The sequence below is a fragment of the Pezoporus occidentalis genome, unplaced genomic scaffold (genome assembly GCF_034315485.1).
Source record: "Pezoporus occidentalis ecotype Australia unplaced genomic scaffold, CSIRO_AGI_Poc_V1 ctg12, whole genome shotgun sequence".
Taxonomy (NCBI): domain Eukaryota; kingdom Metazoa; phylum Chordata; class Aves; order Psittaciformes; family Psittacidae; genus Pezoporus; species Pezoporus occidentalis.
In genome coordinates this window covers 5,471,716-5,496,318 of record NW_026912994.1, presented here as the reverse complement: position 1 = coordinate 5,496,318, position 24,603 = coordinate 5,471,716, and the positions used below count along the sequence as shown (strand labels likewise).

The 24,603-nt window shown below is 46.6% G+C and overlaps 2 protein-coding genes across 5 annotated transcripts in view; both read right to left on the bottom strand.

The window, feature by feature from the left end:
- The window catches only part of MUC13 (mucin 13, cell surface associated), a 32,087-nt gene extending 18,589 nt beyond the window's left edge, over positions 1 to 13,498 (bottom strand). Inside the window, exons 1-2 of the mRNA XM_062607061.1 lie at positions 12,763 to 13,498; positions 10,860 to 11,150 (exon numbers count right to left, since the gene is read on the bottom strand). Coding sequence (XP_062463045.1) covers positions 10,860 to 10,914 — 55 coding nt within the window. The 5' untranslated portion in view covers positions 10,915 to 11,150; positions 12,763 to 13,498. The remainder of the gene's footprint in view (positions 1 to 10,859; positions 11,151 to 12,762) is intronic.
- A 3,411-nt stretch (positions 13,499 to 16,909) lies between these two features.
- The window catches only part of HEG1 (heart development protein with EGF like domains 1), a 57,494-nt gene continuing 49,800 nt past the window's right edge, over positions 16,910 to 24,603 (bottom strand). For all 4 annotated transcript variants that reach the window (XM_062607058.1, XM_062607060.1, XM_062607057.1 and 1 more), the window contains one exon: positions 16,910 to 23,833. In XM_062607058.1, coding sequence (XP_062463042.1) covers positions 23,684 to 23,833 — 150 coding nt within the window. In that variant the 3' untranslated portion in view covers positions 16,910 to 23,683. The remainder of the gene's footprint in view (positions 23,834 to 24,603) is intronic.

The following is a 24,603-nucleotide window of genomic DNA, read 5'->3' as shown; positions in this document are numbered from 1 at the left end:
ATAATGGGGAGCTGGGGTGCTAGCAGGAGGGATGTGGTAGTCCAAGCCCAATGTGGAGGACAGGCTGAGGGCAGCTGTGAGAAGGCTTCCCCTCCTCACAGTGAGCCAACAGCAGATATGACCCACCTGCAAGGGTCACTCGGAACCATGATGGCATAGGCAGCCTGGCCAGGTAGGGAGCATCCCTGGACACAAGTCCTCACACTCAGCCTCATGCTGGTGTTTTCCTCAGTTCCCACCATGCATATGTTCAAAAAAGCCCCAGGAGCAATTCCCTACAAGGACCGGTCTCGGCCTTGCCCTGCACACCTCCTCTGCAGGAGCCTCTTGCACTCGAGACCGGTGCATGAAGCAAAGGCACAAGGCAGGAAAGGAGCAGCCACTTCAAATCTTCTGCAAGACTTTGACCTGACAGCAAAGGTCAGCGGGGAAAGAGGAACAGCTGGGGAGGATTTGCAGCATTGACCCAGGCACCTTTGTCTCCCCTGGGAGAATAACCTGGGCAAACCCAGTCAGGGGAAGGTGTCCCTGTCTGTGCGGACGGTATTGCTCCCTTGGACTGGGTAACTCCTATTGTGCCGTGGAAGGGGCTGACAGAAGGTTTTTGCTCCTTACCTTCACTTCCTTCTGTTGTCGATGGCGTTGTCTCAGGAGCTGTATCATTGTTTCCTGATGAAGTGAAAAAGAGGTGGGAGCACTGATTAGTGTTTTGTGTTGGGCAACTCGGGTACCTCTGGGGTCAGCAGGCAGGTGTGATGGGAAACTAAGGTGCTAGCAGGAGGGATGCCCCTGTCCAAGTCCGCTGTGGAGCACAAGCTGAGGGCAGCCATGGAAGGGATTCCCCTCCTCACGGTGACCCAATAGCATGTATGACCTACCTGCATGGGGCATCCAGCACAACACTGGCACAGGCAGCTTAACCAGGTATGGAGCATCCCTCTCAGGGTATGCTCCATCATCCCCTGACATGCCCGTTCACACTCAGCTTCATGCTGGTGTTTTCCTCCATTTCCATGCTCCAAAAAGCCCCAGGACCAATTCCCTGCAAGGACCGGTCTCGGCCTTGCCCTGCACACCTCCTCTGCAGGAGCCTCTTGCACCTGAGACTGGTGCATGAAGCAAAGGCACAAGGCAGGAAAGGAGCAGCCACTTCAAATCTTCTGCAAGACTTTGACCTGACAGCAAAGGTCAGCGGGGAAAGAGGAACAGCTGGGGAGGATTTGCAGCATTGACCCAGGCACCTTTGTCTCCCCTGGGAGAATAACCTGGGCAAACCCAGTCAGGGGAAGGTGTCCCTGTCTGTGCGGATGGTATTGCCCCTTTGGAGTGGGTCACTCCAATCATGAGCTTGGAAGGGGCTGACAGAGGGTTTTTGCTCCTTACCTTCACTTCCTTCTGTTGTCGATGGCGTTGTCTCAGGAGCTGTATCATTGTTTCCTGATGAAGTGAAAAGGAGATGGGAGCACTGATCAGTGTTTTGTGTTGGAAACTCTGGGGTAACTGCGTGTGCAGCAGAAACTCTCAGCTGGGAAGTGGGGGACCTGACGGGGTTTAGCTACCAAAGTCCTGGGAACCCTTTCCCAGCCTTTTGGATCTTCCTGGCCATGATGCCTGTGTAGACTGATGTGCCTGCAGTCCTTTCTCCCTCAAATCGCAGTGTGTGAGCACGTCCCCACACAGGCACTGTATTGTGCCAGCTCAACTGCACTCGCTGGACACAGCTGCCTCATCCATTGGCACATGTGTGACTCCATGCAGGAAACCTATCTTCACCTGCCTAGGTTGAAGGCTGGAGCCGGGACCAAGTGCCAGAGCAGGCTGAGTGGGGCCATTAAGATGCGGATATCCAGCAGAGCCTCTGCTCCCATTGGTGCTCTTCTCCCCAGGATCATTTGGGTGAAAAAAGAGGAAGCCGTTCTGTGCGAACGGCAGTCAGGCATAATGGGGAGCTGGGGTGCTAGCAGGAGGGATGTGGTAGTCCAAGCCCAATGTGGAGGACAGGCTGAGGGCAGCTGTGAGAAGGCTTCCCCTCCTCACAGTGAGCCAACAGCAGATATGACCCACCTGCAAGGGTCACTCGGAACCATGATGGCATAGCAGCCTGGCCAGGTAGGGAGCATCCCTGGACACAAGTCCTCACACTCAGCCTCATGCTGGTGTTTTCCTCAGTTCCCACCATGCATATGTTCAAAAAAGCCCCAGGAGCAATTCCCTACAAGGACCGGTCTCGGCCTTGCCCTGCGCACCTCCTCTGCAGGAGCCTGCACTCGAGACCGGTGCATCAAAGGCACAAGGCAGGAAAGGAGCAGCCACTTCAAATCTTCTGCAAGACTGACCTGACAGCAAAGGTCAGCGGGGAAAGAGGAACAGCTGGGGAGGATTTGCAGCATTGACCCAGGCAGAATAACCTGGGCAAACCCAGTCAGGGGAAGGTGTCCCTGTCTGCATCCCCTTGGACTGAGAAACTCCAATCGTGCCCTTGGAAGGGACTCACTGAGCAGTTTTGCTCCTTACCTTCACTTGTTTGTGTTGTTGATGGTGTTGCCTCAAGAGCTCTATTGTTTGCTGATAAGAGAAAAGGAGATGGAGCACTGATTAGTGTTTTGTGTTGGGAACGTCTGGGGTAACTGCGTGTGCAGCACAAACTCTGAGCTGGGAAGTGGGGGACCTGAGGGGGGCTGAGCTGTCAATGCCCTGGGTAGCCCTGCCCTGCCTTTGGCCTCTCGATGACATGCCCATTTAGGCTGATGTGTCTCTGGTGCCTTCAAAGGCACTGTATTGCTCCAGCTCAGCTGCACTTGCTGGAGCTGTCTCATGCACATGTGTGTCTTTCCTCACCTGGCCTTCCTGGAGCCATGCTCCAAAAAGAGCCCTCAGGACCAATTCCCTTACAAGGACCATGCTCCAAAAAGCCCGAGGAGCAATTCCCTGCAAGAACCAGTCTCGGCCTTGCCCTGCGCACCTCCTCTGCAGGAGCCTCTTGCACTCGAGACCGGTGCATGAAGCAAAGGCACAAGGCAGGAAAGGAGCAGCCACTTCAAATCTTCTGCAAGACTTTGACCTGACAACAAAGGTCAGCGGGGAAAGAGGAACAGCTGGGGAGGATTTGCAGCATTGACCCAGGCACCTTTGTCTCCCCTGGGAGAATAACCTGGGCAAACCCAGTCAGGGGAAGGTGTCCCTGTCTGTGCGGACGGTATTGCTCCCTTGGACTGGGTAACTCCTATTGTGCCGTGGAAGGGGCTGACAGAGGGTTTTTGCTCCTTACCTTCACTTCCTTCTGTTGTCGATGGCGTTGTCTCAGGAGCTGTATCATTGTTTCCTGATGAAGTGAAAAAGAGGTGGGAGCACTGATTAGTGTTTTGTGTTGGGAAACTCGGGTACCTCTGGGGTCAGCAGGCAGGTGTGATGGGAAACTAAGGTGCTAGCAGGAGGGATGCCCCTGTCCAAGTCCGCTGTGGAGCACAAGCTGAGGGCAGCCATGGAAGGGATTCCCCTCCTAACAGAGACCCAATAGCATGTATGACCTACTTGCATGGGGCATCCAGCACAACACTGGCACAGTCAGCTTAACCAGGTATGGAGCACCCCTCTCAGGGTATGCTCCATCATCCCCTGACATGCCCGTTCACACTCAGTTTTGTGCTGGTGTTTTCCTCCATTTCCATGCTCCAAAAAGCCCCAGGACCAATTCCCTGCAAGGACCGGTCTCGGCCTTGCCCTGCGCACCTCCTCTGCAGGAGCCTCTTGCACTCGAGACCGGTGCATGAAGCAAAGGCACAAGGCAGGAAAGGAGCAGCCACTTCAAATCTTCTGCAAGACTTTGACCTGACAGCAAAGGTCAGCGGGGAAAGAGGAACAGCTGGGGAGGATTTGCAGCATTGACCCAGGCACCTTTGTCTCCCCTGGGAGAATAACCTGGGCAAACCCAGTCAGGGGAAGGTGTCCCTGTCTGTGCGGACGGTATTGCTCCCTTGGACTGGGTCACTCCAATTTTGAGCTCGGAAGGGGCTGACAGAGGGTGTTTGCTCCTTACCTTCACTTCCTTCTGTTGTCGATGGCGTTGTCTCAGGAGCTGTATCATTGTTTCCTGATGAAGTGAAAAAGAGGTGAGAGCACTGATTAGTGTTTTGTGTTGGAAACTCTGGGTAACTGCGTGTGCAGCACAAACTCTCAGCTGGGAAGTCAGCTACCAAAGTCCTGGGAACCCTTTCCCAGCCTTTTGTGATGCCTGTGTAGACTGATGTGCCTGCAGTCCTTTCTCCCTCGAATCGCAGTGTGTGAGCACGTCCCCACACAGGCACTGTATTGTGCCAGCTCAACTGCACTCGCTGGACACAGCTGCCTCAGCCATTGGCACATGTGTGACTCCATGCAGGAAACCTATCTTCACCTGCCCAGGTTGAAGGCTGGAGCCAGGACCAAGTGCCAGAGCAGGCTGAGTGGTGCCATTAAGATGCGGATATCCAGCAGAGCCTCTGCTCCCATTGGTGCTCTTCTCCCCAGGATCATTTGGGTGAAAAAAGAGGAAGCCGTTCTGTGCGAACGGCAGTCAGGCATAATGGGGAGCTGGGGTGCTAGCAGGAGGGATGTGGTAGTCCAAGCCCAATGTGGAGGACAGGCTGAGGGCAGCTGTGAGAAGGCTTCCCCTCCTCACAGTGAGCCAACAGCAGATATGACCCACCTGCAAGGGTCACTCGGAACCATGATGGCATAGGCAGCCTGGCCAGGTAGGGAGCATCCCTGGACACAAGTCCTCACACTCAGCTTCATGCTGGTGTTTTCCTCAGTTCCCACCATGCATATGTTCAAAAAAGCCCCAGGAGCAATTCCCTACAAGGACCGGTCTCGGCCTTGCCCTGCACACCTCCTCTGCAGGAGCCTCTTGCACTCGAGACCGGTGCATGAAGCAAAGGCACAAGGCAGGAAAGGAGCAGCCACTTCAAATCTTCTGCAAGACTTTGACCTGACAGCAAAGGTCAGCGGGGAAAGAGGAACAGCTGGGGAGGATTTGCAGCATTGACCCAGGCACCTTTGTCTCCCCTGGGAGAATAACCTGGGCAAACCCAGTCAGGGGAAGGTGTCCCTGTCTGTGCAGACGGTATTGCTCCCTTGGACTGAGAAACTCCAATCGTGCCCTTGGAAGGGACTCACTGAGCAGTTTTGCTCCTTACCTTCACTTGTTTGTGTTGTTGATGGTGTTGCCTCAAGAGCTCTATTGTTTGCTGATAAGAGAAAAGGAGATGGAGCACTGATTAGTGTTTTGTGTTGGGAACCTCTGGGGTAACTGCGTGTGCAGTACAAACTCTGAGCTGGGAAGTGGGGGACCTGAGGGGGGCTGAGCTGTCAATGCCCTGGGTAGCCCTGCCCTGCCTTTGGCCTCTCGATGACTGTGATGCCCATTTAGGCTGATGTGTCTCTGGTGCCTTCAAAGGCACTGTATTGCTCCAGCTCAGCTGCACTTGCTGGACACTGCTGTCTCAGCCATTGGCACATGTGTGTCTCCATGCGGGAAAGCTCCCTTCACCTGGCCTGGGTTGAAGCCTGGAGCCAGGACCAAGTGCCAGAGCAGGTTGAGTGGTGCCATCAGGCTGCGGGTATCCAGCAGAGCCTCTCCTCCCCATGCTGTCCTTCTCCCCTGGATGATTTGGGTGAAAGAAGAGGAAGCTGTTCCTTACACTCAGCCTCATGCTGGTGTTTTCCTCCATTTCCATGCTCCAAAAAGCCCGAGGAGCAACTCCCTGCAAGAACCAGTCTCGGCCTTGCCCTGCGCACCTCCTCTGCAGGAGCCTCTTGCACTCAAGACTGGTGCATGAAGCAAAGGCACAAGGCAGGAAAGGAGCAGCCACTTCAAATCTTCTGCAAGACTTTGACCTGACAACAAAGGTCAGCGGGGAAAGAGGAACAGCTGGGGAGGATTTGCAGCATTGACCCAGGCACCTTTGTCTCCCCTGGGAGAATAACCTGGGCAAACCCAGTCAGGGGAAGGTGTCCCTGTCTGTGCGGACGGTATTGCTCCCTTGGACTGGGTAACTCCTATTGTGCCGTGGAAGCGGCTGACAGAAGGTTTTTGCTCCTTACCTTCACTTCCTTCTGTTGTCGATGGCGTTGTCTCAGGAGCTGTATCATTGTTTCCTGATGAAGTGAAAAAGAGGTGGGAGCACTGATTAGTGTTTTGTGTTGGGCAACTCGGGTACCTCTGGGGTCAGCAGGCAGGTGTGATGGGAAACTAAGGTGCTAGCAGGAGGGATGCCCCTGTCCAAGTCCGCTGTGGAGCACAAGCTGAGGGCAGCCATGGAAGGGATTCCCCTCCTCACAGTGACCCAATAGCATGTATGACCTACCTGCATGGGGCATCCAGCACAACACTGGCACAGGCAGCTTAACCAGGTATGGAGCATCCCTCTCAGGGGATGCTCCATCATCCCCTGACATGCCCGTTCACACTCAGCTTCAAGCTGGTGTTTTCCTCCATTTCCATGCTCCAAAAAGCCCCAGAACCAATTCCCTGCAAAGACCGGTCTCGGCCTTGCCCTGCGCACCTCCTCTGCAGGAGCCTCTTGCACCTGGGACCGGTTCATGAAGCAAAGGCACAAGGCAGGAAAGGAGCAGCCACTTCAAATCTTCTGCAAGACTTTGACCTGACAGCAAAGGTCAGCGGGGAAAGAGGAACAGCTGGGGAGGATTTGCAGCATTGACCCAGGCACCTTTGTCTCCCCTGGGAGAATAACCTGGGCAAACCCAGTCAGGGGAAGGTGTCCCTGTCTGTGCGGACGGTATTGCTCCCTTGGACTGGGTAACTCCTATTGTGCCGTGGAAGCGGCTGACAGAAGGTTTTTGCTCCTTACCTTCACTTCCTTCTGTTGTCGATGGCGTTGTCTCAGGAACTGTATCATTGTTTCCTGATGAAGTGAAAAAGAGGTGGGAGCACTCAGCAGGCAGGTGTGATGGGAAACTAAGGTGCTAGCAGGAGGGATGCCCCTGTCCAAGTCCGCTGTGGAGCACAAGCTGAGGGCAGCCATGGAAGGGATTCCCCTCCTCACGGTGACCCAATAGCATGTATGACCTACCTGCATGGGGCATCCAGCACAACACTGGCACAGGCAGCTTAACCAGGTATGGAGCATCCCTCTCAGGGGATGCTCCATCATCCCCTGACATGCCCGTTCACACTCAGCTTCATGCTGGTGTTTTCCTCCATTTCCATGCTCCAAAAAGCCCCAGGACCAATTCTCTGCAAGGACCGGTCTCGGCCTTGCCCTGCACACCTCCTCTGCAGGAGCCTCTTGCACCTGAGACCGGTGCATGAAGCAAAGGCACAAGGCAGGAAAGGAGCAGCCACTTCAAATCTTCTGCAAGACTTTGACCTGACAGCAAAGGTCAGCGGGGAAAGAGGAACAGCTGGGGAGGATTTGCAGCATTGACCCAGGCACCTTTGTCTCCCCTGGGAGAATAACCTGGGCAAACCCAGTCAGGGGAAGGTGTCCCTGTCTGTGCGGACGGTATTGCTCCCTTGGACTGGGTAACTCCTATTGTGCCGTGGAAGCGGCTGACAGAAGGTTTTTGCTCCTTACCTTCACTTCCTTCTGTTGTCGATGGCGTTGTCTCAGGAACTATATCACTGTTTCCTGATGCAGTGAAAAAGAGGTGGGAGCACTGATTAGTATTTTGTTTTGGGAAACTCTGGGGTAACTGTGTGTGCAGCACAAACTCTGAGTTGGGTTGTAGTGGGTTTAGCTGCCAAATCCCTGGGATGGCTTTGGTCGGTGCCCAGGCCCCATACCTCTTTGGTGTCTTTTTTTTAACTTGAAGCCTTTCTTCCATACCCTGGCATTTGTTTCCTTCCTAGTTATTGTAGTTTTTTACTCTTTCTGCCTTTCTTCCCTGCGTGATTTTGTCCTGCTTCCTTATAGTTATATGCTATCTCCATGCAGGGATGCTCCCCTTGCCTTCCAAATGCCTTAGCATTCATCCTTTGCTGGATGTCAGAGCATTTTCAGGTGATCCCTCTCACAATGCCTATGTTCCAACCTGAGAGCATAAGCAGCTGTGCTCTGACCTTGTGCCAGTGTTGCCACTTTCTCCTGCTACATCAATTTGCTTTTAGCATCCCTACAACAGCCAGTTATTTTATCATCATGCATCTTCATTGCTTGTTCTGCATTTCATCAGATTTACATGATATTGCACTCCACTGTTAACATGTTCACAGTGAGTTTTCAGATTTTGCTCTAGACCTCAGATTAATCCACAAAAAATACTTTTACTGCAAGACACATATATAGCTTTTTTGCAGCTTGGAAGATGTTCTCAGTAGAAACAGCCTGTAAAATGATATATGGACTCTTTCAGAGCAGTAGTAGAGTAATGATCACATTTTCTATCACCCTCTCCTATGGTGTAACTATTGAAGTGGACACTGAAAGCAGAGTATTTTTATTCAGAGAATGCATATATTGCTAAAATATCATCGGTGATATCAAACCCTCTTTCCAGGACTACACTTCCATGCCACTATGGCAGTTACATACATTACTTTTCCTCATTCTTTCCATCCTTGTTATAATTCTTTCTGCATAAATAGAAACCTGGCTGATACCAGAGAACAGTTGAAGAAAATTTTCCTCACATTATGGTTTCAGCTTTACCTGTTACTATGTTTACTTTTCCAAAGTGTCTACTTATTTTAGGTTGTTTATTTTATATTCAAATTGTGTCATTCTTAACTCTTGATACAAGGAATGTTTTGGGTGTTTTTTTTGTTTTCTTTTTGTCTAGAAATAAAGAGAACAACTACTAAACCAGCCTTGCGGATAAAGGCTGACAAATGGCCAGTTTGCATCATATTTACTCTGAATTAGTTAATACATGAGTTAAGAATAAACATGTTTACTCTGAGTTAATGCCACTGCAATCATAATTTAATCTGAGTCATTAACAGCATGCAGCTGGAAGATTAATGTATTTGTAGCTAAAATCCTTGGCACTAATTCACTCTTATAGCTAGTATATTAAAAAAACACTGAAATCTTAATAGACATTTGAAAAATAGACTTCACTTTTCAAGAGCTTTGTAGGGCTTCGAAAATCCAAAGTGAGGCAAGTTTTATGAACTTCTTTCTTCTGATCAATAAAGCTGACATAGAAAAGGCACATCAAAAAGACAAAGCCTGAAGTAAGCAAGCCATTTGTATTTAGGTGAAGGAGAAACACCAGTGCCAGTTTTTTGACAAGTTTTCTGCCTCCACTGGTCACTGAGTGAGGACACTCCTAGCTGAACCCAGGAAAGTCCTATATGCAGCATTGTTTGTTCCTCAGTCAATGAAAAGAAAGGTACTTTTTTCCTACAGTGAGGATAATATGAATCTATGCTGTCCACAGACCATGGTTTTGGAGCATTGTTTATACTGCCTTCTCAGTCTAGATCTCAAGATCCTGTTTCAGGATCTTGGGGCAGTAAGCTTTTACAGAGCTAATTCTTAGTCTAGAACTGTTAGCCTTGTAGAGGCTCTGGCTAAGTTGTCCATGAGTATCATTTGGACTTGGGAAGAATCACATCTGTGGTGATCACAGAGCACATGAGATGCAACTGAACCTTGCTGACCAGCTTGTCAAAGGTAACCTGAGCAAAGGTGGTTATTTTATGGCTCTATCTGCCTAGACCCAACCTGCTGTGTTAAGAGACTTATGTCTTTACTATAGAGATAAAGAAATGGAGATCATGGAATAAGAGAGACTACCTGCAGAAAAGGGCAGGGCTTTTGCCAATACTATTCAAACAGATACATCCTGCAAAGCTTTTACAACGCTTGCTTAGAATGAAAAATTGTTTTGGGCAGGCCCATCCTGATGCAAAGTCTGTTAAAGTAAGTGAAGGACTCACATTGCTTTCATTTGCTCTTGGGTCAAGATTTTTCACATCATGATGTTACCCACAATCCTCGAATCAGAAAAACAACTGACAGTCTTGAAGACTTACATGCTTATAATTTATAGGTAAAAATTGGTCTGTAGCATGTTGTAGTTGTTATACATATGTTCAAATACATATATTCACTCACAGTAGTCAACAAAAAACAGTCCACAACCATGTCACCTGTTGCAAGCTTAACAGCATCAGTGAGGGTCTTAATTTGGCTCATATTTCTGTAGCTTTATTTCCGTATGAGCTGAGAGTTCCTGACCTCCCACAGCTTCAAGTCACCACAAAACTTTTCACATAAAAGCCTTAACTCTACTTCCGCTAATGCCTTCTCTCCCTTGTATCTGTCACTGAATACTGGAGACAGCCAAGTTTGTGCTCTGGCCCAGGGTCCAAGTTTGTCTCAACACCAGGAAAAATAGCTTAAGAAATGTCACCTGCCCTTCAGTTCAAATGGACCACGGTGCAACCCTCTGCCACCCAAGTTGGTGGTGATGATTAATTTTAATAGGAGGGGGTGAAAGGTAGTAGTGCTGTTTTCCAGGCTGATTGCTTTAGGAGCCCTTGGCCAGAAAGCCAGTGGCAGCACTCCTTTCCCTGGGTACTGGGGTGGAACAGTTGCACCTTTTGTTGTGACGGTAATAGAGCTTGAATTACCTGGGTTTAGCGTGCAGGTCCTGAAAACTGCTCTTAGAATGGACTAAATTAGGTTAATCACAAGCACCACTGGTTTGGCATTGTTCTGTGAACAAGGAAAACTGTGAAATTTTTTGTTGCTAATTAATCAAAATCTAGGCATGCTGAATTTTGTAGCGCCACTGACCTCCAGCTCCTCAGCAGCTGCTGAAAGTGCTAAGCAACCCATTCACTGCCACAGAATAGCTGAACCCAGGACACTGCCCTGATAAATCCCAAAACAGAAGATAGTGTTTCTTACCTTTCGAAAAGAGCACCAGACTGAGCAGGACAGCAAGGACTACACAGCACCTCATTGCGACTTCTGTTGCTGCTGCTACTTGCTGCTAAACTCAAGAGAAAGTGCTTTTCTCTTCTGGCGTCAGCTCGTTTAAGGTCCGAGCAACAGGTGGAAGGTTCAGCCCCAAGCTGACGTCATGGCAGCAAGCAGCAAATGACAGATCCAAGCTGTGTTTTATTTCTTCCTCTGGCTGGGAGGAGATTCCTGGACCTGCAAGGCTTTTTCTTCCTTTAAGTGATAAATGCTCGAGACCTGTTAACAAGGAAGTTACTGCTAAATAAGCTGACCTGGGAACTGACAGCACACAAGCTGTCCTTTGCCAGGTCTCCATACTGACACCTTCAGTGCAAATTAAATAGAGGGTGTTTTATAATCTGTTCTTAAAGTGGAAGAAGCTATCCCATCCCAAGGCATGCTAATTATGCACTTGGAGCAGAGTACCTGGGACCGACATGCTCACTTCCCTTGCAGTAAAGTATCAGTTCAGAAGTGTTCTATGCCTCAGACTCCAATTATTCCTTCCTTATAAGCAAAATTCTATTCCAAAGCACTTCTTGCTGCCCAGCAGAGTAAAAAGGAACAGACAACACCTGCATTTTTGACATCAAAGAAACAGTATTGACCTTGGCCTTTCTAGCAGTGATTATGGATGTTTTGTTTGCTGCCGTCTTACATGTGTTACAAGTTCACCAAAGTGGTGCGGCAGCAGAAAGGGGAGCAGGCAGGACAGATGCTTTTTGACTTTATCTGGGTGGCAGTGCTTCTTTCTTGAAAAGAAGTTGGGGGGACATTTGGAAACAGGTATGGTCAGGCTGAAGCAGGGTGCCCACAGCAGATCTAGAAGTAAAAAGTAGCCCAGAAGGCCATGAAGCTGGTAACACAGCTGTGACACAGGCAAAACAAGTGGGAGACAGATTTTCTGATATTGCATCCCAGGAAGCCTCTGAAAATTGCTAGCTAGAGACCAAAATTGGAAAAGTCTCTGCAGGCAGGATCTGGTTTTCCCAAAACATCTTATTTTTAGGTGCCTCGCCTGCCCAAATTCTCTAGCTGAACAGTGTGCTTGTTCTGCTCTGTGCTCCAGTAAAACGTGCTGCTTGAGGCCATTTGAAGTCGGACGGCCCATGGTGATTTCCAATTCCTCCTCTTCAGGCAAAGCTGTCATTTCACTTACTCTGAAGGCCTGGGTGAGCCTAGATCCTGCCACAACTGCCAGTAAAGTCTTTCTATGAAATGAACACAGCCTATCCTGCTGTTATCAGATATGGACAAGAAGGATAAGCAATGCACTGGGGTACCCCCCACAAAGCCACCTCTAATGGTTGTGCAGCTGGTCTCCTATGGCACACTCCACTGCCAGCAGCACTGGCAGGTTATGAACACATCTCTGAATGCAAAATAACAGCTCTGTGTGTTAAATACCTCACGTTCTTTTGTTTCACCTGCTGTTTTAAGAACAGCAGTTGTGTGTATTAATCTTGTATATTCAGAGGGTGGCTCTCCTTGTATGGAGGGTGTGAATGACCAGAAGAATTGCTCAAGTCATTCCTGATCTGAGGGCTGTCCTAAACTTTTAACTTGTACTGAACCAGGAAACATTAGTGACTTACAGACAGCAAAAATGGATGGATGCCTCTCTGACAGTACGTGGAATGAGTGGCCTCATCCCTCTGCACCCTGCCACGCGGTCCTGCTCAGGATGCTGAGTCCAAACCATGGGGTGGTTTATAGGCATCTTCCTTTGCCCCTCCAGCCCTGAAGACCCTCCAGTGCAGCCTGCTCCCCACACCTACCCCCAGTCCTCACAGTGACTCCTGGGCAGCATCTGCATTGCCCTTTGGCAGCCTGAGACTGGCCCTCAGACCTGGAGGGAGCCCCATGACAGCCACCCTTGTGGTCTCCAGGGTAGTTATGTGGGGTGGCAGAAATGCCAAGCTCTGAAGGGAGACGAAGACGGGGTCTCAATTTGCCCTCCCTTTCCCAGCCTGGGAGCTCAGTGCTGGGCCCAGGTCCAGTCATGGGCACTGTCCCCAGCCTTTCCCATGGCAGTGGGAGTCCTGTGGGGGATCAGGCCAGGCTTAGGGAGTCCCTTAGGAGCTAGAGCTAGGGTCAGGAGAGCCTGGGCTCAACGCAGTTCATGCTTGCTGTCAGGGAGCTGCATGGCTGAGGGTGGCGGGGGACCAGGAGCAGACAGAGCCTGTCCCACTGCCCCTGCCCAGGGAGCAGGGCTGGCCTGCGAGGGTGGCCAGGGTCAGAGCCAGCCCCAGGACTGCGGGGAGTGTGCTCAGGCCCTCCACAGACCCCTCTCACTCCAGCTGCCCCCTGGGCCATGCTGAATCCAGCTCCTGCCCCTGTGGTGGCTCACTCTTGTGCCAGTTGCCCATTCCAACCCATTTGATTCCTCTGGACTCCTCCTTAAAACACTCCTTTGCCAAGGAGCTGGCAGAAAAAGGGAAAGAAATGCCTGTGGAGTGTTTGTCACCAGAGCACTGTACCACCCTGCTGGGCAGCATCTGACCTCTGCCCCAGGCCTCCACTGCCCTCCCAGCTTCACCTCATGGAGAGCAGGGGCCACCCAAAAACTGAACCCAAAGTCTGGTTAGAATAAAGCATTTCAGTCCTGAGAAGACTGTGCTGTGGGACCCCAGCAAGACCCAAACCCCTCAGATACCAGCCATTTGGGCAGCCACAGCATGTGCTTCAGCTGGAAATCGGTGTGCAGAGGGGAGGGAGGCTGTCAGGGTGTTTGGCGGAGCTGTATGCCAGTGGTCCTCTGTCAATATCCTCCCATATTGTCAGGACTCTTCAATCCTGACAATATGCCCTGATTTTCCAATGCTGCCTCAAGGCGCAATCAGAATAACCCAGGTCTTAAAATCTCACTGTGTTGGCTATGAAGCAAGACTATAGGACCAAGAGAGCTTCCCAGATGATTACTGAAAATGAGGGTCGGGTCTTCAGCACGTGTAAACGGTGTAGCTTTGCTGGCTACACTGGTATCTACTGGTTGGGTGTGTAGTCCCACGTTAAAACTATTCTCTACAGTGAATGCACATCAGGGGCTGGCGTATTACCTGTATTTTTAGAGTTCACTTCCACTCTTACCTGGTTGTTCTTGTTTATCATGATCACAGTTTGGGAAGTGTGAATTATTTGCAATGCAGAAGGCAGCAGTTCCCCCAGGAAATAACGTGCTGAACAGACATGCCCCTGCACATATCAGATCTTTTTGTCTCTGCTTGCCCTTCCCTGTCCATTCTGTGATGCACCAGTAGTCACAACAGGCTCTTCCCAGGAAGAAGAGGGATGACAAGCTGTGTGTGCCGCATTGCTTGACAGTTTGTAGGGGAATTAGTAATGGAGTCTTGATGGTTAAGGAGAAGAGACAGAGAATTACCTGAACAGGAGAACTGATGTCTGTGACACATCAGCAGCTCTAATGCAATTATTAATGACATTATTAAGCACATATTTAAATGATAGTTGACTGTTAATCCAGACTCAAATAGCCACAGCAGTTGTGAAGTCCTGTAAGGAATTACAGAGAAAACTCTCTTCCAGATATAACTAAATAACTCTCCAGAAGCTATAAAGCCAGAGCTGTGCATCAAGGCTCAGACATGGCAACCAAGAGCATAGACATTGTTATGGATTGTTATGTGATTGTTGTGGAATAAAGTATGCTGTACTTAGTAACAGAATTTTTTCTCTTGATCTTTGTTGATGGCAGGAAAATGGAATATCAAAGGTAAAAGGCCTCATTTATCTATTAGGAGGTCCATAGTCCTTTGCGGCCTCATTCAGCTGTAATTTGCATGTAATTAAGGGGCAATCACGCTGCCAGAAGACATACATTCAAGTAGGAGCAAGTGTCTTCTATACTTCTTTATAGCATCTACCTACAGACAGATACTACAAAGTATCCATCAGACGGATACTTTATTCCTCTGTATTTTTTTCAATCCTATTCCTTACTAAATTCCTATATATTTTACTACTACATATGTAATTTGGTTCATCCACTGCACATTACATACACAAGTAGAAATGTATGTTTCAATTAGCTATAAATTTTAAAAAAACCCTCCAGAAAGTCTAAATGAAAGTGCTATACATGCAGATTTACCCATGATCAGGGGAAGCAGATAAATACACTTCGACTTCTTTTCAAGTGATCCACAAGATGGTTGAGGGCACACACTGGTGGTCTCAGAGGCACTGGTATGCAAATCTGAAGTGGGAAGAACTGTTAAATCATGTTCTTGTCTGTATTTGCAAGGGTCTTTTCCCTAGTCTTATGACAATGCTGTGACCAGTTCTTTTGCACTGCCAATTTGCTTAAAAGACATGGATGTCACACATAAAATAGAACAACTTGCAATGGTATTGGTAACAAAACTGAGGCACTGCTAGCAGTCCTTCTCTTGCAAATGAACAGAACCTCAGGATTTAATCATGTTACTCTCTCCATTATTTTCTCACTGGAGTCTTACAGGACAGGGAGCAGGCATATAACACAATTCTGTACTATATCCAAGTAAAAAGTAGACTATAAGTTTCAGAATGTAGCAAGATTACCTGGACTTTTGCAAAGCATTTGACACTGTACGTACAACATCCTTGTCTCTAAGCTGTAGAGACATGGATTTGACAGATAGACCACCTGGTGGATAAAGAATTGGCTGGATGGCAGCCCCTGAAAAAGTTGTGGTCAACAGTTCAATGTCCAAATGGAGACCAGTGACAAGTGGCATTCCTCAGGGCCTGGTATTGGGACTGGAGCTGTTTAACAACTTTGTCAGCCACATGGACAGTGGGATTGAATGAACCCTCAGCAAGTCTGCTGACAACACCAAGCTGTGCTCTTATAAGAACAAGTAGTGGCAGGACAAGGGGGAATGGCTTTAAACTGAAAGAGGGTAGATTTAGATTTGATATTAGGAAGAAATTCTTCACTATGAGGGAGATGAGGCACTGGAATACATTGCCAGAGAAGCTATGGCTGCCCCATCCCTTAAAGTACTCAAGGGCAGGTTGGATGGGGCTTTGAGCAACCTAGTGGAAGTGGTCTAGTGGAAGGTGTCCCTGCCCATGGCACGGTGTTGGAACTAGATAATATTTAAAGTCCTTTCCAACCCAAACCATTCTATGATTTTATTATTCTATGAAGATACTCTAGACTCACCATTTCTCTGCAAGTGGCATTTACTTCATCTAGGACAGCTGTCTAGTGTGGGGTCTTGTGACACTACTGTCAAGGGTGAAGGTTATCTTACCATGGGGGCAGCTACTCTCTGCTAATGCTTGTATATTTTCATGTCTACTAGAGGAGCCAAATGGTTGGTTCAAATAGCTTCAATCTGCCACCTAAGTTTCGATAAAGCAGATGAATCCCACCTTAGTCCCAGATGAGCATACCTGCCATTATTCCAGATGCTCTTCCACATCACACCTCTTCCCATCAGGCTGGGCTGGACATTGTGCTCATTTGGATTCAGGGTATCCTCTTCTTTCTTCCTCTAAGAGACACTAAGATGTATATTCTTCACAGTCCCCTGTGGAGCTCTCTGAGGCAGGACTGATCTCACTGTGGTCAGGTCCAGTCCCTTGCCCTTGCAAACAGCTATGCTGCACCGACCTCTCCTGAGGTTTTCCTCCTCTCCAACACACAAAAACCCACAACCTCACTAATTCTCTTGCAATTCCAGTGAGATGAAAAATTAAATTGATGAAAAAAATAAACTGAGCTGCTTAATGCTACTTAATTAGCTTCTTAATGATAAATGTATCAGAACACATCTTGTATTTCAGCTGAGTAGAAGCTCATTTAGCACAACTAACAGAACATACTCATTTCTTCTTTGCTTTTCATTTTAGGTATTCAATCACCAAGCACGACAAGAAGAGCAAAAGAACTATAAAATTTCTTGTTTTCTAGATTATATTTCCAATTATAGTTGTGTATGAATCTCTTTACAGGGAAAGCTAAAGACAATGAAAAAGCTGAGACATTGTAATATTCATAGCTTTATTGTATCCTTTTGCAATACTGACTAGAACGCCAGATTTAACAATATTGGATGAAGGTATAAAAATAATCCAATCCTTAAAAATTATATTTTGCCACTACAGTACTGTATAATTAGTGGAGTCTGAAAATATGATAAAACTTTAAATAATACTGGTTTGAAAGATGTCCTCAGGACCCCAATGACTTGGAAGCATACATTTAGAGATACAGAGAATGTAACAGGGCAATAGCATGAACATAAAGCAGGTTTACACTCAGGTTGTTAAAAGAAGCACAAACAAATGCTGAAAACTTACCTTTTGAAATAGAGCTTACAAAAGGTGAGCTTTACTACTGCAATTCTGAAAGCTGCTCAAATAAACCATTAAGATTTTACACACCAAGTTTTGACCTTCTGTTAGGAAACCTCAAATAAACCATTATGATTTTACACACCGAGGCTGACCTTCTGGTAGGAGGAAGTCAGGTAGAATTTAACAGGTCTTAAAACAAATGACTGAGTTTAACAGAATTTCCTTTAAAAAAGGAAACTATTGAGTATTTATTCTGTTGGTTTTTTATTTGTTTTGTCGTTAAACTAAACCTATCCTAGCTGATTTTATTTGAGACCTTTTATGTCAGGTGAATTCTATGGCACTGTTCAACAGAAGTGATCAGATTTTACTGTATTCCATGGGACTTTTCCATATAGGATTCTGCAGATCTGGGAGCTGCCTGCTGCAGTCATTAACCAAACAAGGCTCTCATCCCTTCTAGCATTTTACCAGAATAAAGACCAAGGGACTTAGCACTTACATCCCACTTCTGAGGAGCATCAGGCACCCTTTCTATGTTTTTCCTCAACAAGGATATTATGCACATGCACAACAAAGTAGACACAGAAGAGGTGCTATCCGACATACAGACCTTACAGTACAGGAGCCACACCCACTTCAGATGTTTACTTCTGCAAAACACAGTCATATTCCTTGCTTTGCTTCTTTTTTTTCTTTTTTTTTTCTTTGTTATTTCTTAGCCCTTCATGGATTTCTGTCCTGATTTTAATTTCAGTAGTACAAGGGAATGAAGAATTAAATACACTTAAATACACATTGCAAAGTTCCCAAAATCTTAGAGGCACACAGTGAATGCCTCTTTTGAAACTGAGAGATCTTGCTTCACTTCTTAAGAGACAAGTAAGAGTGAACTGAATAGCTGTTTTTATCTCTGACTAAAGAGGAAGCACCTCTACATCCCTAGAAGATCTTACACAAAAGGCAACAGGTTGGCTGATCAGTAAAACGACTACAAAAAATTCACATCCACTCTCTTCTCAGGAAGGTGTTTCAATCTGTTTTGGTCAATCTCACATAATACAGGTCCTGCTACAGTAATAAGTATACTTTAAAATATAAATAAAACATGGAAAGGCAGCAACAGTATCACAGAAATAGGCAGAACATGGAGCTAGGGGAAAGCATATATAACACACAGGTGGAATAATTTAGGCCTAAAGAAAAATCGATTACAGTCCTTGTGAGAGTTACCCCAGCCACTATAATGAATGCTGGATTAGGTCCTTTGTGTGTAAAGAGGAAAAAACATTAGCCAGCATAGGAGGAGTATATAAGTAAAATGCATCTGTTCTTGTTAATTTAAGGAAGAAAACTGAAGATTAAACATCACTATGAGAGAACGAGAAGTCCAGCTGGATTTGGAACGGACATGGCTATTGACCAGCATTAGAGACAAGTCCTAGGGAAGTGCTTGGTGTCTGCAGCAATGTCCAGACCTGCTCTGCTGCTCACTCAGGTGCCAGCAAACACCCTTTAAAAGTACTAGCACAAACAATTACACAATGACAAGCACCTCCCTCTAACTCAAATTTATTGCTATTTTTAAAAGGTTTTTACTACCATGTAGTGTGGAGGCAAACACCTTTTAGAAGGCTGGTCACAAGGTGTTACTCAGTACGTGACAGTGAGACCTACGGGAAATGCTGCAACAACGTGATTCATTGCTGCTGTGTTACATAAATGCTGTAAATGTGGAAAGAAAAGGGTGTCAAAATCCTCTCTTCATATAGCCTGATTCAGGACTGTGAGGTTTCAACAGTACGCGAAAGGCCTCTCATTTTCCCAGTGCATCTGGGAAGGCTGGCCAGAGAGCGCAGCAGTGCATGGCTGACACAGGAAGGCTGCATGTACGAGCGTCCCTTTTGAATGGTCCCTCAAATCTGCATTTTGCGGCTCTGTTCCCTGGGATTAACTCTCCTAGGCTTACTGCCAGAGGTATTTCTGTGGGTGAAGGGCTTTTGTTACCACAACTGGCAGAGCACCATAGTAGCAAACACGTGCCTTCCACATCTTCTCCTGTCAAGCAACAGAATTAGCATTTTTTCCAAAGTTAATCAAAAATACACCCACACAACTGCCTATGGGCCCTTGCTGACTTCTCCCCCAGCTTTCCACAGCTGACAGGAGCAATAGAAAATTTCTATGCAGTGTTGGTGTAGTTTTTCTTCCTTTCCTCACATCTGGCTGAACCACTTGCATCCTCCTTAGAAGAAACATACCACTTCTATCTTGTCCTCTTGGATAGTGGAATAAAAATTCCCCTTGGCAAAAACATCCAGTGTGCTCAAAATTTGAAATTTGGGGTAGCTAAAAGTAGTCTAAATAGTCTAAGATGCATTTATTTGGATATCCTATGGGAACTAAGATACTGAACAGGGAGGCATCTGCACTTAAAAATAGTCTTGAGGGCACATGGAGACCCTTCTCACATCTGACAGGAGCTGTAAGCCCCACTCCACTGCCAGAAGGTGTTTAGTTTATGGGAGACAAAGAGGAAGCAGGCAAATAGGATCCTGGTGGCAGCTTTAACAGAGGCAAGCTGTACAGAAACAGGTCACATACCTGCTGTGGTTGGGTGAGCCCATTGCTGCTGGAATGTGTTAGTAAACAACTGCAGTAAAATAATTACCGTAAACTAGCAAAGCACACTGCAGTGTACCCCACCCCTTCTACCCAGAAACACTGCAGTGTGGGACGTGGGAGGGCTGGTAGAAACCTGGGGATCTGAATCACCTGGGGCTGCATCTGCTGGCTCCACAAGGATTTCCTGGTTCACATGTGGGAAAGCACCTGCACTCACCCAGGTGCTGACTTTTGCCTAAATCCTTTCCTGTCCGCTGAGCGGGGCCTCCTACAACACCGAGAGAAGGTGCTGCAGGTCAGGAGAGACCCTTTTCCTCCTCCTATGGACTATGTAGTGGCTCCATGACTCCTCTCTTACCAAAGCTAAAAAGAAAGTCAGCCTGCAATGGATAAATTCTCATAAGAAATTTTCCAACATTTACCTGCTTTGACAGAGAGAAAATTTCAGTGCAGTAAAGGTCTCTGCTTTGGAAAAGGCCAAGTTTTGCAGTCCTCAGTCAGAAAATCCTGCTGTGTTTATTGAGACTCTTTCATTCCAGATACAGCTTTAAGGATTTGAAGATCGTTCAGAAATTAAAAGTAATTGCTTGCAAACTTTTGTGTGATCTCAATAAGGAACAGTCCTATCTTATTTCCACTCAAATCCCTTGAAATTTGCTGTGAGATACAGACCAGGAATTTTGTTCATATAGTCCATGTTACTCTTTAAATGGAGGGATTGACCTGCAATGTGAGTTGGTATTTCCTACTTTGTACTTGGCACACACAGGCACGTTTCGCAGTCTTCAAAATAACCAAGCAGTTAAACGTGTTTGCCTATAAGCATGTGTTTAAATTCTTCAGTAGCTGACAAAATGCTGGCATGTGGTTAAATCCTACCATCATTGCTGGGACACTCTTCCTTTTTGCTCAGCTGCTTTAGTAAAGATGGACAGAGCCCAGTGCTCACCTATATGCCTTGGACATAGACTTAACATGAATCCCAGCTTCCCCTTTGCTTCTGTAATACAGACAAAACTGTCCTCCATACCATGGGAAAGGCAGTCTTTTAGGTCCTGGGAACTCTCAAAAACAGGCAACTCACTGGCACAGAAAGACCCTGACAATGTCCTCTCTGAAGGATCCTATAGCGCAGCAGAGTCAAGCCCTGAGTTTACATCATACAATGGGTCCTGTGCAGCTAAGATATCAGGTGCTAACGAAAGGAAGAACATCATTTATGGACTGGAAACACCGATCAGCATGGAAGGGAACAGCTAGTTCTTCTGCCTTACCTATTACACTATTTTGGCTACTTAACTAGAGTTTTCCTTAAATACAGCTCCTTAGGCAGCTGCGGTTCCCATGAGCATCCATTCATTTCTTCCCTAAAGTTGAGATGAACAGGTGTACTGACACCTGCAAGGTTGATTATGGATCAGACAAGCATGAAGCTGCATGTGCGGTCACCAAAAGATTATGTAAGTGCAAAGGATAAGGATACTGCCCTAGGCATCCATGAAGATTTTTTAATTTTTTTGCAAGCTCACACTACTGTTTCTACATAGTAGATAAGGGGTGAGGTATAAAAAGACACTGTGCTTGTATGCTATGGCTGGTGCACCAAACTGTGTCTTCAAAGCACATTTGTGGTGTCTCTCCTGTCTTGCAGTTTTGAGGAAACAGAAACTTCTTAGCCTTCACAGCTAATAGATGCCTAGTGCTAGCTAGCTCCCCTTCCACTGGGTAGCTGTTGCTCACTTTTGATAAAGAGCACAACAGCCTCCAAAGTACTGGGAAAGGATCTGAAAACTCACACCATCTGTAGAACACGAGTACCTGCTCCCTGGTGGAGGGCTCCTAATCACCTCAGGTTTGCCTCTGGCGAGTGACCACACAACATATCTGAACTGCTGTTCGTACTTGAGGTTAGGCACTTTGGAGGATGCATCCCATGATCCTTAGTGCTTCAGTGAGTTGAGCTACATTATGAACTTGTAGGCACTGTTCTTCAAGCATAGTGGGGAGAAGAGAATATCAGTGGGTATTTGCTCTTCAGTGAAACCAACTTATGTACACACTAGAGAGATGGTGGTTTAGTGGCTAAGGAATTGTGCTATTTGTTATCCTCATACAAGCACAGTCACATTAAGGGGAAGGATCTGTATCTGGATGGGTTTGGATGTCAGGTTAACACTGCATTAAAGGTAAGCGGTGCATACACTTCCTTATACTTCCTGCAACCCCACGAAAAAATACAGCCTCAGCAGAGAATGAATTCAGGGAAGGACTTGGGGGTGTTGTTCAACAAGAAGCTCAACATGAGCCAGCAACATGCACTTGCAGCCCAGAAAGCCAACCACAACCTGGGCTTCATCAAAAGCAAGTCAAAGGAGGTGATTCTCCCCCTCTGCTCTCAGGAGACCTCACCTGCAGCACTGTGTTCAGCTGCAGGACACTCTAGAGAGATGATCTTCAAGGTCCCTTCCAACCCAAATTATATGATTCTGTGATAAGTAAGATCTCTTTTTCAACACCTAGCTCGGAATACAGCCCATTACTGTTGAATTTTATCTTTGGTGAGAAATATAATAACTTACATACTTCAGCTTTTGCCAAGACGATTAATATGAATTAACATGCCTGGGTGAGGAAATCTGCCTGGTATGAATCATTCAAAACTGTGATGAAAGCAAGCAAAACACTTCAACATAAGTGATATTTGTTCCACTAGGATTGAAAACATACTATTTTTCTCTCCCTTGAATACAACTGATTGCAACGAGCCTTATTTTCCACAGTACTGAAAGCCTCCACAACTCCTACAGAAGTCAAGGTGGGCTGGGGAGGCTTGAAAACTATGTCCTGCCTGTAGAGCCCAGAATTCAGGTTCCACTGCCAAACTAGGGCTATAGCGTTATTGCTCCTTCCCAGATTCTAAGGAGCACGCTGAATTCACAGCCCTGTGAGCAATTATTTAACATTATATTGCTGTTTCTAAATCCCTGCAGAGAAACAGAGTCCCATAAGTTCCTATACAGAAGCACTATGATGATATATAGTGGCATCACTTCTGAGCTATGCTGGTTGGCAAAACATCATACTCGTACTCTTTCTGATATATGGAAAGTTTTCAAAGCAGTGCATAGGATCAACTTTGTCTTTTTTCAGTTAAAATTGTAGTGGTATGACTAACTTTCCCATACTCCTTGGAATCAACCAGCTCATGAATTCAGTTTACATTAACAGGCACCAGACTTCACCAAGGACCCAGCATTTTAAAGAATTTCTACCAGCAAGAAGGTTAGGGCCAGAGGACAAGCCAGCTTCCCTGTTGTATATGAAGCAGAAAGCAATGCAGCAATGTAAAAGGGAGTGGACAAACTTGCCCTACCAAAAGCAGTTGCACTTTGCAAAGTGAATCTTTGCCTAAAGGTTGGCTAAGACAAGCACAGTCAACAGAAAACAAGATCTGTAAACAAAACGCTCTTTAGTGGTATTCAGTGAAGAGTGCTAGGCACAGTTCATCTGCCTATGCTGATCCATGCTTGCCATGTAGCGTAAAGGGAGCAAAGCAGCATCACAGAACAAATCTGGAGTACATGTATTAACTTCCACCTGGGTCTTTCAGTGATGTGCACCTTGAGCCATTCCCTCTTCCTCCTTGTCCTTCCTTCTGCTGCTTAGGGAGTGCAACGATTCCTCAGGGCAGCAATGCTCGGCATGAAGTTCAAAGTCCTTCCTGTTAAATGGGAAGAGTAAGACTGATATGGGCTGAACTGCCCAGGAGACAGATTGTACCTGGGGATCAAGGACCACAGAACTGTGTCAATCTTCCACTCCCTTTCCACTCCCTGCTAAAAATAGTCTCTTCTTCTGGTTTCATCACTAATGAAGGATGGATTGTATTGTCCAGGGTAGATGCATGAATGTCGAGATCCAGGCAAACCAGTGTAGGGAGGATAAAGTCCATTTCTTTCCAGTTCAGGATTTCTCAGTCCAGTTGGCTGGATTAGCAAAAAAATGAAATAAGAAGGGTCTTACTTGCACACTCAAATCCTCCTTCAGACACAGCCTTACCAAGTTTCCCAGCAGTTATTTGAGTAGCTAGAAGGAATAACATGATCACTAATGACCTCTACAACCTAGAATGATTTTTAATGTGGGAGCTATGCATTGCCCGAAGGAGCTTTTCTGATGCAATCTAGATTCAACACCTTGCCAATTAGCAGATTTGAAGTTTACCTGCCTCCATCAAATGCAGTCTAAGTGCACAGTTAATTTTTAATCCAAGGATTGTGCTGATGAGATCAGGTATGGAAATGACTCATCAAAAGGATATTGTCCCAGAGCCATCCTTGAAGGAAACACTTCTAGAAAATCAAAGTTAGTCATCTGCTTTGAGTATTACCTGGGAGCACTTCTCTCCCAATTAACCATAGGTACCTACTATCCCAACACAGGGGCTTGGATTATATGTCAAACACAAAGTGATCTGATCTCCCTTTCTCTTTCCTTCTCTTACTTAAGTAAATGTCCTGGGGACACTTGGTTGAGGAGCTTTGATGTCTAAGACCAAGACTGTACAATCCTTTCACCTAGTAAATAACATCAAGGCAACTGGTTTGATCTGGTACCGAGAAGATCTATACAAAACCCTGATGACCTACCACTTTCTGAAAAGCTCCCTTTTCTAGTCGCCAGCAAAATAAAAGTCTTTAAAAATGTTTAAGGAATGCATTTTTATTTCCAAATCTCCCATTCTTACTGGAGGCAA